This window comes from Taudactylus pleione, unplaced genomic scaffold (assembly GCF_031769625.1).
Source record: "Taudactylus pleione unplaced genomic scaffold, aTauple2 ptg000450l, whole genome shotgun sequence".
Taxonomy (NCBI): Eukaryota; Metazoa; Chordata; class Amphibia; order Anura; family Myobatrachidae; genus Taudactylus; species Taudactylus pleione.
Window position 1 is genome coordinate 806,828 of NW_028284852.1, and position 17,681 is coordinate 824,508.

At 47.4% G+C, this 17,681-nt stretch overlaps 1 protein-coding gene across 13 annotated transcripts in view; it reads right to left on the bottom strand.

Moving 5' to 3' along the window:
- Window positions 1-17,681, bottom strand: part of PTK2 (protein tyrosine kinase 2) — a 263,844-nt gene that overhangs the window by 174,129 nt on the left and 72,034 nt on the right. For 4 of the 13 annotated variants that reach the window (XM_088448062.1, XM_088448056.1, XM_088448057.1 and 1 more), the window contains exon 1: window positions 10,575-10,967. The exons of 4 other annotated variants lie outside the window; for them this stretch is intronic. In XM_088448062.1, the coding sequence (XP_088304188.1) occupies window positions 10,575-10,677 (103 nt within the window). In that variant the 5' untranslated portion in view covers window positions 10,678-10,967. Of the gene's footprint in view, window positions 1-10,574; window positions 10,976-17,681 lie in introns of those variants that run through there. 5 more of the 13 variants (XM_088448065.1, XM_088448063.1, XM_088448064.1 and 2 more) reach the window with 2 other exon arrangements.

Here is a 17,681-nt window from a genome sequence, read left to right on the forward strand (position 1 = left end):
CAGGAATACCCACTGTACAATACACAGCACCGTACCATCTCATCAGCACAGGAATACCCACTACACAATACACAGCACCGTACCATCTCATCAGCACAGGAATAACCACTGCACAATACACAGCACCGTACCATCTCATCAGCACAGGAATACCCACTACACAGCACCGTACCATCTCATCAGCACAGGAATAGCCGCTGCACAATACACAGCACCGTACCATCTCATCAGCACATGAATACCCACTGCACAATACACAGCACGGTACGATCTGATCAGCACAGGAACACCCACTGCACAATACACAGCACGGTACCATCTCATCAGCACAGGAATACCCACTGCACAATACACAGCACCGTACCATCTCATCAGCACAGGAATAGCCGCTGCACAATACACAGCAACGTACCATCTCATCAGCACAGGAATACCCACTGCACAATACACAGCACCGTACCATCTCATCAGCACAGGAATACCCACTACACAATACACAGCACGGTACGATCTGATCAGCACAGGAACACCCACTGCACAATACACAGCACCGTACCATCTCATCAGCACAGGAATACCCACTGCACAATACACAGCACCGTACCATCTCATCAGCACAGGAATACCCACTACACAATACACAGCACCGTACCATCTCATCAGCACAGGAATACCCACTGCACAATACACAGCACCGTACCATCTCATCAGCACATGAATACCCACTGCACAATACACAGCACGGTACGATCTGATCAGCACAGGAACACCCACTGCACAATACACAGCACCGTACCATCTCATCAGCACAGGAATACCCACTGCACAATACACAGCACCGTACCATCTCATCAGCACAGGAATACCCACTGCACAATACACAGCATTTTACCATCTCATCAGCACAGGAATACCCACTGCACAATACACAGCACCGTACCATCTCATCAGCACATGAATACCCACTGCACAATACACAGCATGGTACGATCTCATCAGCACAGGACAGAGTATCCCGCTTGGGATGTGTAAGGCTGGATGCATTCTGGAAAACTGCTGAATGAAATAAAATGTTGCTGTTCACATTATAGTAAATTAGTAGACTCTAGTATTAAACTGCAAAAGATTACAGAGCCGACACAGAGACAAAAAGAGAATGAATGAGCGGCACGGTAGTGCTGGGAATGAGGAATGGAAGAGAGGACCCCAGTTCAGCTGGTAATCATGGAGAGCGCAACCCTAATCCAAAAACAGAGGGATCATTTCAAGACGTAACCCTCTCTGCAAATGAAAAAAAAGTCAGCAATGCATAGAAGGTGATCTATATTCCCTACCACAGCGCGCAGAGCTTTTGTGGCACTGGGAACCAGAACGCGAGGAATGGGCTTACAGTGCCAATTTGAGGAATTGCTGCATTACAAGCAGCCTACACAATACATAGATTTGTTGTATCAGCAATATGCTCAGAATCAATTCACCAGGCACAGCAGCATCTCAGCAGAGCACAGACCTCCTCCTTACAGCCGACAACGCTGCCAGGAGACTCAGCACCAACAGCCACATGACTCACATTTCACCATACGTGGTATTTTCGGGCTAGTGGGAACAATAGGCCATTGCCCTAGTTACACCGCAGGCTGCTAAATGGAAAGGGGAGGGGGTGGGAAGGGGGCAGAGGGGGATTTTCTGCTGTCTCCATCATCATACATATGGGGACTCAATCAGTAACAGCAGCATCGGACTAAGTGTATAAAATAAAGTTTAAAATAAACAAAAAAGATCAAAAAAAATTTAGCTATTTGCAAAGTTCTTGGTCTGGTCTGCAGAGCTGACAATTCAGTCTGTAGGAAGTAGTGCACACAGCTTCAATAACTTTGGATAGGGAATTAAAACTAAAAATAATTAAAAAAAAAAAAGGCCGATATGGGTAGGAGGGCATAAAAAAAAAAAAAAAGAGGATTATTAATCTGGCCGGTAATTAAGGAAATTTCGGACCTGGGCCTGCAATAGTGAGCGCCCGCGTATTCCAGGCGCCGCTCTTACACAGACTACTGTACTGCACGTGTCAGCTTGTTACATACGGTGGTGGTCTTTTAGGATACAATTAGGACAATCTCACAAAAAAAAAAAAAAATGAAGTTGTTTTGTAATTTTTCTTCAAGTATTATTAGCAGGTGAAAAAGCGCAGTAAAAGCACGCAGGAGCGAATGAGCCTTGAGAGGCAATTTGCATTTATTTATTATTTATATAGTGCATATATATCTTGCAGCGCTTTACAGAATATATTTTCACATCAGTCCATACCCCAGTGGCGCTTACAATTCATATTCCCTATCACATGGACACACACACACGGACACGGGTTCATTATTTTCTCAGCAGCAAATTAAACTCACTAGTAAGTGTCTGGACTGTGTGAGGAAACCGAGACACCCAGAGGAAACCAACACATACACAGGGATAACATATAAACTCCACACAGATAGGGCCTTGGTGGGAATCAAACCCAAAAGCATTGCACGGCAGCAATGCTAACCACTCCGCCAAACAACGTATAATCACGGCTTTTAAATTTATGAAAGATCAGAGCATTTCTGCCGATCTCTGTAGAAGATGTTAGGGGAGGAAGTGAAACGCAGAACAGTATCTTTATAAACTAGCTTCACACAGGTAAACTGGATAAGACGAGCAGAGGTAATATAAAACATTAAAAGCAAATATAACATTGTGCATTATGGAGTTCCTGGAATTCTCTTGGAGTACGTCCTCCTGGGCAGTTCCCAGCTTACTGGGAATCTTCTGCTTTTCCTTCCCACCAATGCTGGGTGTACAGTATGAAAAGCTCACACTCGCACTGACTGCCATTATTTCATTTGCAGCAGACGGAAGCGGATAGGACAAACGGCATCTAAAAGACGCATCTGTCCGCCAGTGACCACGAGTATGGGGGGGGGGGGGGGGGAATCAGAGAAAACCGTAGATTCCATCTGATCACCAGTCTCTACTGGCATTACAGGTAACCGGCCTAAACGTACGAGAAGCAGGTGGCGCTCCCAGGCTTTGTCACAATCTCACCTTAAATACACCACAATGTAAACTAATGGATGTAAGAGGCAACAATGCAATTAGACTGAAGGGTGAGGCAATGATAGCAACAGCGGAGAGGGACCCTGGGGTTATAGTGTCAGAGGATACATGACGGTCAGCAGGCAGTGCTCTCACCTGTGGCCGTACGGGAAGATTACAGTATTTCCTTTATTACCATTCATATAGATCCAGCATAATCAATCGTGATTTACAATAGCAGCCAGCATCACGAGTGTTGTTATATGGTGACTGCATAGGACACAGGTAAGGCCTCACCCCGAGTGCTACCGTGTTTCCCCAATAATAAGACCTACCCTGAAAATAAGCCCTACCCTTACTTTTGTAGCCCGGTCTAAAATAAGCCCTACCCCGAAAATAAGACCTACCTTAATCTCTTTTTGAGCTGGAAACGCTGCAGAGACCAGCGTTCCCAGTCATGCAGTGCGCGGGTGACGTCATGACGTCACCCGCGTGCTGAGGATCCTGTGCGGCCGCACCTGCTGGATCATGTTAGATCCAGTCGGCGCGCAAGAGAGAGGGACATCCCGGACGGCAGTGACTCAGGCAAGTACCGTACTGTACTGGTGGGGGATTAATTACAGGGGGACTTGCACTGCAATAAGGGGGCCTGCATAAGGGGCACTTCTACACAAGGGAGGCTGCATAAGGGCCACTGCTACAGGGGGGGCCTGCATAAGGGGCACTGCTACAGGGGGGGGCCTGCATAAGGGGCACTGCTACAGGGGGGGGGGCCTGCATAAGGGGCACTGCTACAGGGGGGGGCTGCATAAGGGCCACTGCTACATGGGGGGAGGCTGCATAAGGGGCACTTCTACAGGGGGGGGGCTGCATAAGGGCCACTGCTACAGGGGGGGGCCTGCATAAGGGCCACTGCTACAGGGGGGGGGGCTGCATAAGGGGCACTTCTACAGGGGGGGGGCTGCATAAGGGGCACTGCTACAGGGGGGGGGGCTGCATAAGGGGCACTGCTACAGGGGGGGGGGGCTGCATAAGGGCCACTGCTACAGGGGGGGGCTGCATAAGGGGCACTTCTACAGGGGGGGGCTGCATAAGGGGCACTTCTACAGGGGGGGGGCTGCATAAGGGGCACTTCTACAGGGGGGGGGCTGCATAAGGGGCACTTCTACAGGGGGGGGGGCTGCATAAGGGGCACTGCTACATGGGGGGAGGCTGCATAAGGGGCACTTCTACGGGGGGGGCCTGCATAAGGGGCACTGCTACAGGGGGGGGATGCATAAGGGGCACTGCTACAGGGGGGGGCTGCATAAGGGGCACTGCTACAGGGGGGGGCTGCATAAGGGGCACTGCTACAGGGGGGGGCTGCATAAGGGGCACTGCTACAGGGGGGGGCTGCATAAGGGGCACTGCTACAGGGGGGGGCTGCATAAGGGGCACTGCTACAGGGGGGGGCTGCATAAGGGGCACTGCTACAGGGGGGGCTGCATAAGGGGCATTGCTACAGGGGGGGGCTGCATAAGGGGCACTGCTACAGGGGGGGCTGCATAAGGGGCACTGCTACAGGGGGGGGCTGCATAAGGGGCACTGCTACAGGGGGGGGCTGCATAAGGGGCACTGCTACAGGGGGGGGCTGCATAAGGGGCACTGCTATGGGGGGGGGGCTGCATAAAGGGCACTGCTATGGGGGGGGCCTGCATAAAGGGCACTTCTACACAAGGGAGGCTGCATAAGGGGCACTGCTACAGGGGGCGGCCTACATAAGGGGCACTGCTACAGGGGGGGCCTGCATAAGGGGCACTTCTACACAAGGGAGGCTGCATAAGGGGCACTACTACAGGGGGCGGCCTGCATAAGGGGCACTGCTGTCAATGTTAATTAAAATAAGCCCTATGGTGTTTTTTGGAACCAAAAAAAAAATAAGACAGTGTCTCATTATCGGGGAAACACCGTATGTGCACTTCTGGAGGCTCAATTTAAAAAATAAATTAAATAAATCAGTGAGTTAATAAACCGGTGCACGGGCCGCATAACCGACGCACCAGGAATGTCAAAAAGAGCGACGTGCAAGGGAAAGGGCAGACTACAGTGTTTAACTAAGTCATTTCTCCATTCACCGTCACTGGGAGCGAGTGCTACAGAATCAGCCAAATGTCCATTCTCCACAGAATCCAGAGCTTCAGCCCTCCTACATATTATATCACTAGAGGATCCCGTCACAGTGTCATGCTTTAAGTCAGAGCTTCCCAAAGTAATTCTCAAGGCACCCTAACAGTCCAGGTTTTAAGGATATCCATGCTTGACCACAGGTGACTTAATTAGGGGGCGATCCAATTCGGCGAGAATTGAATAGCGTTGGGAGGGAGCTCCCGAAGCTATTCAAATCAGCGCACTGTTTAGTCCGACTAGAAGCTAAGTTGGAGAATGCCGGATCTCGCGACTTAACCTGGGTGTTCAGTCACGAGAACCTGCATTCTCCGGCTAAAGTGCGGGTCGCGAGGCTGTTAGCGCCACGATAAGCTGGAAAACAGCCTCGCAGCCGGCACTTTAGTCGGATTTCTCCTCACAAGGGTGCGAGAAATCTTTAGTCAAACTAAACAGAGCGGTGAATTGAATAGCTCTGCAATTTGATTCAACCACCTGTGCTCAACCATGGATATCTCTAAAACTGATCTGTTACAGTGCCTTGAGGAACTCTTTAAATCATGACATTATGCAGTACAGGCGCTGCTCGCAGACCATTAGTGTTCCTGCTAGGCTGTTTCAGCGGGGTGCCGCGCCCTGCCCTACTTCGGAAGGGCGGAACCGCTCCCTACCCTCCAGCGCTGCCGAAACAGCCTGCGGGTTCTGTCCTCCACCAGCGGGCCGCAGTGGCCCACAGGTGGGGAAAACGATAGAGCAGCAGTTACCGCTGGTGAATGGATGCCGTATCCATTCACAGTGACCGCGACGCTTGGGGGCTGCCCGGCATGTCGGTAACGAAAAGGGGACGCATCATAAAGACTCTCCCTTTTCATTGACCACACCCCCTTTTCGGGCTAGCGCAGAAGTGTCCTTGCTCTAGGTCTGGCGCCCTGCTTGCTGTCAGACCTAGAGTGAACACTAGAACATGTAATTATTCCAGTAGGTGTTCGGTCGGAATGGGTATGATATACTGTCGGCCGCATGGCCGGTGGTTCGATTCCCGTCAGCGGCAGCCCGACAGGAGCAGAGTTCGACGCAGCGGAAGCCCGACAGCGCTGGAAATCCCGATCGTGGATAGGTAAGTATAGACTAACCTAACCTAACCCCCCTAACCCTAACCCTCCTTAGGGATGCCTAACCCTAACTTCCCCCCCAAGTGCCTAACCCTAATCCCCCCTCTAAGTGCCTAACCCTAACCACCCCCTTCCCCGCTACCTAAACCTAAGGTGCCTAACCCTAAGTCCCCCCCGGGGGTGCCTAACCCTAACCCTCCCTCCCCCTAGCCTAACCCTAACCCTCCCGGGGGGGTGCCTAACCCTAAGTCCCCCCCGGGAGCCCTAAACCTAACCCTCCCCCCCCCGCGGCGCGCGGCACCACTACGATCGTGATGCCGGGCGTCGGGGAAATGCGGGCGTCTACATCTAGACGCCCGGCATTTCACCCATGCCGGGATAAGACAGTCGGGAAGCCGGCTGCTGGTATTTAGGCAGTCGGCTTCCCGATTGCTTCCCGTTAGGTCAGCTGGTATGCACATCGTTCTGATGTGTACCTAGACTCAGGCCTAATGAAAGGATATATGGGGCAGCCGTACACACCGCACAATCCGATGTACGGCAGCGCAATATACCCTTCCATCCCATGTGCCATCGTCGGCGCCTTGTAGCACATCAGATGGGACAAGGTCGCTCAGAATGAACGCGCGATGGAGCATACACTCTACGCCATGTGAATCATACGTTATTCCAATTTGCCTGAAAACTACATATATGCCAATAGTCCTCAAACTCGATCCTCAAGGCACCCTAACAGTGCAGGTTTTAAGGATATCCTATGCTTGACCACAGGTGACTCAAGTAGTACCTCAGTTAATTTGATTTAGCCACCTGTGCTCAACCGTGAATATCTCTGAAACCTGGACTGTTGGGGAGCCCTGAGGACCGCGTTTGGGAACCTCTGGCCTAATGTGTACAGAGCCTTAGGGGTATAGTTACTAAAGTGCGGGTAATTAGAAGTGGAGATGTTGCCCCTAGCAACCAATCATATTCTAGCTAAATGTCAAGTAGAATCTGATTGGTTGCTATGGGCAACATCTCCACTTCTAACAACCCGCACTTTAGTAACTATACCCCTGATGGCGCACATCCACTAGGAGACAGGCAAACGTCTGCACGATTATGACATTGTAATCGTGCAGTGGTTTGTCAGTCTGTGATGTGCCTATAATGATCTAGCAGTCGTTCAGTGTAGGCACATCAATCATCTGCAAACACGTTGAACCTGACGTTATTGTCAGGTTGTACAACATATTTGTCAGACGATAGATATCTAAACGACCACTAGGAGCGCGCATCGCTGGTCGTTTCAGACATTTTTCTGAACGAATTTCAAAACGACCTGCGAACGATTATTGAACGATAACGTTATCGCTCAATTTAATCGTCTAGTGGATGTGTGCCTTTTAGTGCTGGGCTCCAGGTCCGCCGGGCTCTGAAGGTAAAACTACAAGATAAATGACTACTCACAGGAGTTTGGAGAGAAAATGAGGTTGGACTGGATCTGAACGAATAAAATAAACATCTCTGAGCAACTTCAAACAAATCCTCCTATCAACAAGGATCCAAAATAAGCAAGCGCGGCAGAACCTCCCCATAAACCTGCGTGGGCGTTAACCCCTACACGCCAATACCACGCTTTATGCATACTGCCATCTATGTACTACTGGGTAATTCATGACCTTTATATAGTCTGTCAGGATGGGGAGAACATGAACCTTGACTTGTTCCACCATTAGGGACTGCCTTGGAAACCTGTACACAGCCTCATCGCACCCTTTCTGACACTGGCATGCCCAACGTGTAGCAGAGGCCACTGTGACATCACACTGGTCCTGTACCACCAGTCATGTGACTGTTGTCGGCCATGTTCCTGGCCGGGGAAAGATAAGGGGGACCTATAAAGTACAGAATACACGCGGGATGTGGGGTGTGTCAGGTCTTTCCGCTCCCTGAGGGCAGCAACTGAAATGACATCACTCTCACCAACTAAAAACAGTCTCACAAACATTTGTATGCGAGACGACAAAGACAAAAAATGAACACGTCAATCGTTATTCGATCTACCAGCACCTTATAACCACTTTTTGCAGCAAGAACAATTTATTTTCCTCCTAAAGTAGCCTCCATACAGCTTGCTGCCCCAGACACACATAGGCACCCCCAGCAGTGGCGGGTCACACCACGTCCACTGTGTGTCCAAGTGAATACACTCCAACTGTACCCGTCACGTTATTTTTCAGGATATATGCAAATAAAAAATAAAGTGTAAAGATGGGTACACACTATACGATGTAACAAATAATGCAACAGTCGTCCTAATTTCACCAAATCCCAGAACACACGATATAGGACGTACACACTGCGCAATCTCCAAACTAATGCACTATATATATCGTGTCGGGGGATTGTATCCAATTAATGGTTACTCCTGAACCTCATTCCCGATGTACTCTTCATTTCCAGGAAGCCTTGTTGCAGCCATGCAGTAACGAAATGGTTTTATTACAAAACTGCTGTACAATTTTGCATCAAAGTAGCAGTATTGTGGTTTACTTACTAAGAACAAATTGACAGCAGGAGTACTCCAATGTAAGATAACTTTACCGCTGGCATTAATTAGCACATTGCAGACTAGTCCTGATCTGGCCAGATCACAGCACTGAGCCTGGCGGCCATTGTTTAACCTTTACACGTCCAGGAACCAGCCACATTTTCTCTTCAATACATGGAACTAGAATGGTACAAGAGGGCATGGGAGACTGTGCTTGGTCTTCTGTCATTAGCGTAACAAGTCTCAATACTCCACAACCCTGTAGTGTGTAAAATACAACTATCTGCAACAGGAGACAGGCGGACAGAGGGCTGCTGGGAGCAGAAATTCTCAGGAAGGGCTACACAGGACATTCCACAAAACACTCATTAGTTGCATTGCAAAGTATTTGGCTCCAGGTGCCGGTAAACTATCAAATTCCTCATTCAATAAATAGCAAATTCGCATAAATGTGTCGAAACCACAGCTGCATGAGCTGTGTGATAGATTATATATATATGTATATGTGTGTGTGTGTATATATATATATATATATATATATATATATATATATATATATATACATACATACATACACATATACATACACACACACACACACATATACACACACATACACTATGGGGGAGATGTACTAAGCTATGAAAAGTGATAAACTGGAGAGTGATAAACCACCAGCCACTCGGCTCCTAACCATCATGTTATAGGCTGTGCTTGAAAATTGACAGTTGGGAGTTGAGTGGCTGGTGGTTTATCGCTCTCCAGAGCTTAGTACATCTGGCCCTATATACATAATCACACACAGACACACAGTAATATACCATAATCATTTTCTCAAATGTGTGGAAATATATTATTACCAATATACACATAATATCAGCTCTCATATCATTACTTCCTGTCCTGTTTAATCTACAGACAGGTGCCGCCTTACAGTCCAAGGCATTCAGAGAAATATCAGCGTCATTCCCCGCAATGGATGTCCCTGTGTGTGCGGGTTATAATCCCGTGTAATGGGCTGCCGGAATGCATATATCCAGGTGTAAGTCCAGGCCTCTGTGTCCTGATAGCGCAGTATTCCTCACTCACTACACTACAAATCACATCATTGATTTTTACAGTGATGCATTAGAAATGTAAGTAACAGCTGTATTATACAAAGAGCTAGGTAACGTGCACCCATGAATATTACATGCAGCGCCGTAGAGCTCAGGGGGTGTCATTAGACCGATCACCCAGCGGCCATAAATCGCTGTTTCTGAATATACAGACAGCTGCCTGCTACCCTGAGTCTAATATCTTGGGTCCTCTTTATTCATCATAAAAACAGGATCTTCCATAGGACAACACAAAGGCAGATTAGTGTGTACTGCGTGCCCTGCACCCTCAGTTTAGACTGCTAAAGGGTTAATGCTGTAGCACCAACGACCCCAGTCTGCCAAAGTGCATGCATTAACCCCTCATAACCGAACACGGTTATTCGGGAACAGGATTTGAATCAAAGACCTAGTAACAGGACCCGCAAGGGGTTAACGACCCGACACCCCCTGCTGCAAGTTTAAGCGAATTAGAATTTCTCATCAGGCTGAATCCCAGCTTCTCGGGAGCTGCAGGTGTGAGAATAAAATCAGCCTTTTCCACATGCAAACGTTAATGAGCTCAGCACAGAAGTGCTTACGCCAGGCTCCTGGGCTATAATTACCGTCTGGATGGGTAAATACCTTTAGCCCAGCATATTGGAAAAGGACTGCAGCCGCTCTTCTCCATATAGATGACAGCACCTGTCCCTCCTGGGCCTAGCCGGCCTGCCAGTTCCAACAACATACACCCAGCCGAGGGAATGTCAAGCCAGCAGCCAGGATACAATGTCCCAATTCAGCGCTCGGGGGTTGGGAGCAGCACAGGAGAGAATGGGATCCTCCACTGCATTGCTGCGCTGGTTGTGTATGCAGGAACAGCACCGGGAATGATCCTGCTCCTCCCGAGTGTGGGGCATTAAGGATACCCTGCCAATGGCACAACCTGCTCATTCCTCAGCAGCAGCCGGAGACGAGGACCATCCTTTTCCTGGGAGAAGTGCTGGAGACGGTCAGTAACGTGACTGTGTGTGCCTGTGACTCCTGTCTCCATTCAGTCAGTGAGAGAGAGAGGGAAGGAGGGGCGAAGGGGAGGAGTCTGGGTGAGGCATTAGCATACACCTTGTTAATATGCTAATCTCACTTCATCCTGCAGACTCTGTTTACCACAGTACAAGCTGGCTCCGCTTCCCAGGCTGGAAGCTCTAATTAAAGGGACAGGATCATACAGCAGCGTTCATGCACTGTGTCCAGGCAGGTAGAGGAGAAAAAACACAGTGCAACGAAAAATAAATAAAAGAAAAATCAGAAACTTAATGTAACATCCACTCAGATTGTCACTGATAAAGTCTAATAAATTGCTAAAAGGAAGCACCATACCAAGGGCGGAATTCAATTGTTTTCGCGGCCCGGATCTCCCGTCTAAAGTGATGGGAGGTCGCGGGCCGCTATTCCATTGTTCCAGCTTTTCGCGCTGATCGCGCCCAAAGTGGTAGGGTTTAGCAGCGTAAATCGGCTAACCCCGACCAAAGTACTGGGCGCGATCGCGAAAAGTACAGTTTGGGCGCCCAAACAGGTCACTTTATGCCGATTTCAGCTTACACCCCTCTGGGGTTTGCGAGCTGAAATGGAGCGCTGGCAGCTGATCGCGCCCAACAGGAGCAACAATTGAATAGCTCCGTCGGGCATGATGGAGGCTGGAAACAATTGAATTCCGCCCCAAATGTTTAAATCGCTTGTCCATAGGTGATTATTGCAGGCTATTCTAATTAATCCTATTTTATCTATTTAGCAGTTGTTTATATAGTGCACGCACATCCTGCAGCACTTCCAGGTATAGCCAATATTTGGACATATAAATCAGTCCCTACCCCAGTGGAGCTTACAATCTATTATTCCCTACCACATGTACAGCCATGGCCAAAAGTTTTGAGAATGACAAGTATTGGTTTTCACAAAGTTTGCTGCTTCAGTGTTTTGTCAGATGTTACTTTGGTATAGAGATCGGAACTCAGCAGCAGCAGCAGCAGCAGCAAGAGAAGACAGTGATTCAGGTAGGAGAATCACTGGACACTGAAGCTTATATACCTCTTTTCCGCAAAAACCCAGGTCAGACACAGTTTACACAGCACCATCGATCTGGGTTATTCTCAAGTCTACCCTGCTAAACTTGTGAGGGCATAAAAAGTGGGAGGTGACTGCTCCACAGCCACCAATCCGCTCATTTTAGACATGACCCAGGTCGGATAACCTGGGTTGCGCCGTTTACACTGCACCATTACCCAGGTCCATCCTGGGTCAGACCCTGGTAGCTACCTAGGTTGGATTCCTGGATCACTGGACCCTGGTTATTTTTCAGGGACCCTTTTACACTGAGCTACGATCCGGATAGACCCAGCAAAAACCCAGGTTTATGCTTTGCTGTAAAAGGGGTATTAGTGCAGTAAGGGGAGAGTTACTGTGAGTAGGGGGTGAGACAGGCTCCCACCACTCAGACCCATCTCCATGGATGCTGTCTGCTTTTCTCTAAAGAAGTCTAGAGAAGATGGTCAGCCAGCCTGAAAATAGGTTTTATTTCATCATAGTTGCTACAATTTAAATAATGAGTGGTGGAATATATCAAAGTCTTTTATGGTTACTGTTTATAATATGTAACTATAGTCGATATTGTTTATTGCTGAAGGCATGTTTTAAAACTATTGCATTTAAGTATGTTACAGAATACTATATACTGAATGTGTGAACATTTATATATTGGTGCAATTACGCATTCTACATATCTTTAATAATAAATATATTAACAGACAAGAGCCTCAGTTTTGTTTCATCTCCATGTGTGCATCCCCAGCCACTGACCTCACTATAAAATAGAGAGAATGAAAACTTTTATATATATATATATATATATATATATATATATTTTTTATTTTTTTTATTTTATTTTACTTGTCAAAAGTCTGAGCACACCCCCTGATGTGTGTATACAGTACAGTATACACACATCAATGCTACTTATCAAGTAGCCATTATAGAACACTTACAAAGTACCCGCTTTATGAGGCTGCAGCAGCAGCAGCGCCCCGTGTAATCTTTGGGCGGAGCTTTTGAGTGTGAGTGACAGGCTCATTCAGGACCCCGGATATGGAGAGAGCTGAAGGGAGGGGCGGCCACCACACTGCCTGCACGGATCTGCAAGGGAGTTCAGGACTCAGGTTCGAGGGCTGGAGCCGAAGGACGGCTGCTGGCAGTCTGACAGGAAAACATTTTTTTTTTTTTTTCCGTCAAAACCTGGAGCTGCAGCCCCATCCGGCCCTGGTGTGAGCGCGAAGTGATCGGAAATAAATCGATAATCATCAGTGTGATTGTGCGGCTTTCTTACGTTCCAAATTGTCAACAAGTTTCCTGAAAGCTCCAGTTAGTCAAATATGGCCAAAAAGAACTGAGTTAAGTGTGGAAACACGTGCTCAAATCATTGTTTTGAGAGAAGAAGGTTACTCTTTGCGGCAAATCCACAAACGGTTGAAGGTTTCCGTTGGGGCCGTGCGTCGGGCTATTGAATGAAAGTCGAAAACCGGTCAAAATGTTACAAGAACTGGTCGCCCAAAAACAACAATTGTTCGTGAGGACAACTTCATTGTGACTACTAGCAAGCGTAACAGACATTTGACCGCTCCGGAAATAGGAAGGGAGTTGCGGAAAAGTGGTTCCCAGTCTGTCTGGTAGGACGGTGGCCAGGCGCTTGCAGGAATATGGCCTTAGTGGTAGGGTTGCGGTAAGAAAACCACTTCTAGCAAAAAAGGTACGCATGGGCTAAGAAGCATAAGGATTGGACTGAGGAACAGTGGAAGAGGGTGCTTTGGACAGACGTATCGAAATTTGTACTTTTTGGCTCGCATCGCTGGGCTTTTGTGTCGTCGTCGTCCAGGAGAGCGCTTTCTCCCAGACCGTGTAGCGCCAACAGTTAAGCATGGAGGAGGCAATGTGATAGTTTGGGGATGTTTCGCGGGCAACCAGTTGGTGACTTAATCAGAATCGACTGAATAATAGATCAAAAGGTGTACCACAACATATTAGTGCGTCATGCGATTCCCTCCGGAAGGCGACTTGTGGGTCAGAACTTCGGTTTCCAACAAGATAACGATCCAAAACATACGCCCAAGTTGTGTACTAATTATTTGCTAAAGAAAAAAGACGCTCAACTCGTAACAAAAATGGAATGGCCACCTCAAATCACCAGATGTTTCACCCATCGAGCTTTTATGGGAAGAACTAGACAGGGAAGTCCAAAAACAGATGCCTACCAACACTGAGGGCCTCTGGGAAGCTCTTCAAAGCTGCTGGAGTCAAATGGATTGCCAAAAGCTGGAAAAATTAGTAAATAGGATGCCAAGGATATGCAAAGCGCTTATCAAAGCTAAGGGTCGTCACTTCAATGAAAGCAGACTACCTAAAACTACCTAAATAAATTTGCCTAAAAATGAAAACAAGTATATTTTTGTTTCCTTATTGTTCAAATAGTTGTTTATTTTGTAAACACCACAACAAAAACTACTGATCCTGGCGCTTATCAAAAATGAATTTGAATTAGATAAATACAAAGATATTCCCAATTAATATATAGCAGCAAGTCTTAAACACTGGAATTTGTGAATACCCATACACATTTTTAATTTCTGGAGCCATGACTGTTTTATGTACATATGTGAATTGTGCTGTCTCACATTAAGAGCCATATCAGCGCAGTCTAAGATTAATTCATTATATTTTGTAAACAAATCCAATAAAACAGGTTTTATTTAGTTACTGTGCAGTTATAATTGAAAAATCCTTAAAAATATACTGGTGTGCTCAGACTTGACAAGTATACTGTGTGTGTGTGTGTGTGTATAAATTCTGAGCCACATACTGACTGATGGCCGCCCATTAATCAATGCTTGGAGTTTGTCAGAATTTGTGGGTTTTTGTTTGTCCACCCGCCACTTGAGGATTGACCACAAGTTCTCAATGGGATTAAGGTCTGGGACAGATATCTGTCTATTGCGCTGTGTGTACAGGCGATCACCCAACCGCACATACACTTACAGTCGCGGGGAGGGGTTGCAACGCAAACTCAGGCTTGCGGATCCTGCGGACAGAAGGAAGATGATGGTTATTCAGTGTCTGGACTCGATCTGCAGATATATCGGCTAGGTGTGCACCCACATTTATGGCTCGATCCAATTAGGTGCGATGTACTAGCGTGTGTGAGTCATTGCGACAGTGGCAGTGCTTGACGGCCGCCCGTACCCGCCTGAAAGTGCTCGCTGCCCCATAGGGCAGCGAGCAAATTCAAGCGAATTCAGTGGCGAGTTGGGCTGCGAAGGGCCGTTGCCGGCGTTTTAACGCCGTTGCCACGGGACATCGCACCCAATTGGATTGAGCCCTTAAGGGGCCTATCCATTAGCAGATAAATTGAATGACTGAACGATATATTGCTCAGTTGTTCAATTTATCTGCTATGGATAGACCCTGAACGATGACTGATGCGCCCTCCCAAGGCCGATAAATTGAATCTTTCATCTCTCCAACGTGTTGGTCAATTATCGCATATCGCTGCCAGATATTAGATTTATCTGGCAGTTTATATGCGGTAAATGACGAAAGATATTAGCAGCAGCTACAGAGGAAAAAATCCACTCCCTGAATGATGTCATGCGATATCGTACATCGTTCATCTTTTGCCAAAATCTGTCATGTACACGACAGATATCGTTCAGCACAGCCACCGGAATTTTCAATAGATATCTTGTCTTTCATCTTTCAGAAAAACATCTGCTAATGTATAGGCCCCTTACTATGTGTTGCTAATACCCCTTTCAGACAGAAAAGCAAATTACCAGGTAATTTACTTATCAACACGGGTCAGAATTCCGGGGGCTTCGACACTGGTATTTACCTGGGTTGACACTTTCAGACAGAAAAATAACCATGTTGACCAGCAAATCAGCGGGTAGAAATGCTTTACCCAGTAACTTGCTTATCTGTCTGAAGGAGGAGGGGGGGGGGGGGGGGGGGGTCAAGCTGGGATTGACGAAAACGACCCGGCACTCAAATGCCGGATTTTAGGCTCATTTCTGTGTGAAAGTGGTATTAGAAGGGTTTTTGCAGACTTCATGTCTATAATAAATAAAACCCTCCACTACCACAGGCAGTGGTGCCGGCTGGCTTAGACTGAAGGGCGGGGAAGTGAGTCTTTCATCTGTCTTTTCAAATTCACTTGATAGAGATCAGCTGGAATCTCCAGGTCAGTAGCAGCTCCTAAATGCACCTGTCATGCAATTCTGTAAAATACAATGGAACACAATGGGAACGGTCATTAAACCCTTCACTGCTGAGGGCGAACAGGACTCACCCTGCAGAAATATCCTGTGTGCCTGCTAAGGGCAATTCAGACTCATCATCGGTACTGCACTAAGGTCAGGGATTAGAAAAAAAATACAGCAGCGGGCCACCGAGTAGTCCTTCTGGGCACTGTGCCACGGCGTACAATGTGCATAGCAAAGTAAACAAAAACTAAATACATGAAATGAGGCATGAGGCAGTGTTGCATGAAATATATTCCAATGTCTAATCTGGTAGATTTATGGATTTTTTATTTTTTTTTAATTCTATTACCTGCTATTGCGCCACCTTCTGGAAACTACTGTGCACTACACAGACTTGGGTCACAGGAGGTGACCCCCCCTAATTAGATGCAGTAGAATGTATAATTTCTTGATGCACACCTCCCATCATTGGAAAAAGCCAAATCAGGATGAGGATCACAGCTGCGTCATAGTAGGAATGACTACTCCTCCAGAAGGCATTTTTATAAGAATATTTTTTTATTTTATTTTTTTAGCCATGCTGCATGAGGAGATCGAAAACTCCCAAACCCTTACAGACAATCCCCCTGGGACAGGCGAGAAGCATGTATTGGCTTAAGAAGCCCATACATTTAGCCGCTAACGCGCAATTTCCTATTCTGCTGACGGGACGGCAGTAAATAGACAATAAAAAAGGTTGACTGTGTCTAGGTAGACCCCAACTGGTAAGCAGGAAATAGGTCGATCTGGTCAAAAGGTCGACACACAAAAGGTCAACATTTTTTAGGGTTAGGCACTTACCGTGGGGTTAGACTCTAGAAGGGGCAGTTAGGCACTTACCGTGGGGTTAGACTCTAGAAGAGGCAGTTAGGCACTTACCGTGGGGTTAGACACTTACTGTGGGGTTAGGCTCTAGAAGGGGCGGTTAGGCACTTACCGTGGGGTTAAGCTCTAGAAGGGACAGTTACGCACTTACCGTGGGGTTAGGCACTTACCGGGAGGTTAGGCACTAGAAGGGGCAGTTAGGCACTTACCGTGGGGTTAGGCTCTAGAAGGGACAGTTACGCACTTACCGTGGGGTTAGGCACTTACTGTGGGGTTAGGCTCTAGAAGGGACAGTTAGGCACTTACCGTGGGGTTAGGCTCTAGAAGGGACAGTTACGCACTTACCGTGGGGTTAGGCACTTACCGTGGGGTTAGGCTCTAGAAGGGACAGTTAGGCACTTACCGTGGGGTTAGGCTCTAGAAGGGACAGTTAGGCACTTACTGGAGGATTAGAAATAAAAAAAAATGTAAAAAAAGGGTCGACATTTTGTACCTGTCGATCTTTTGACTGTCTATCTAAATAGTGTAGATCTTTTAATCCACACCCCTGCCGACGGCGAGGAATCAGGAATAATCAACAAAT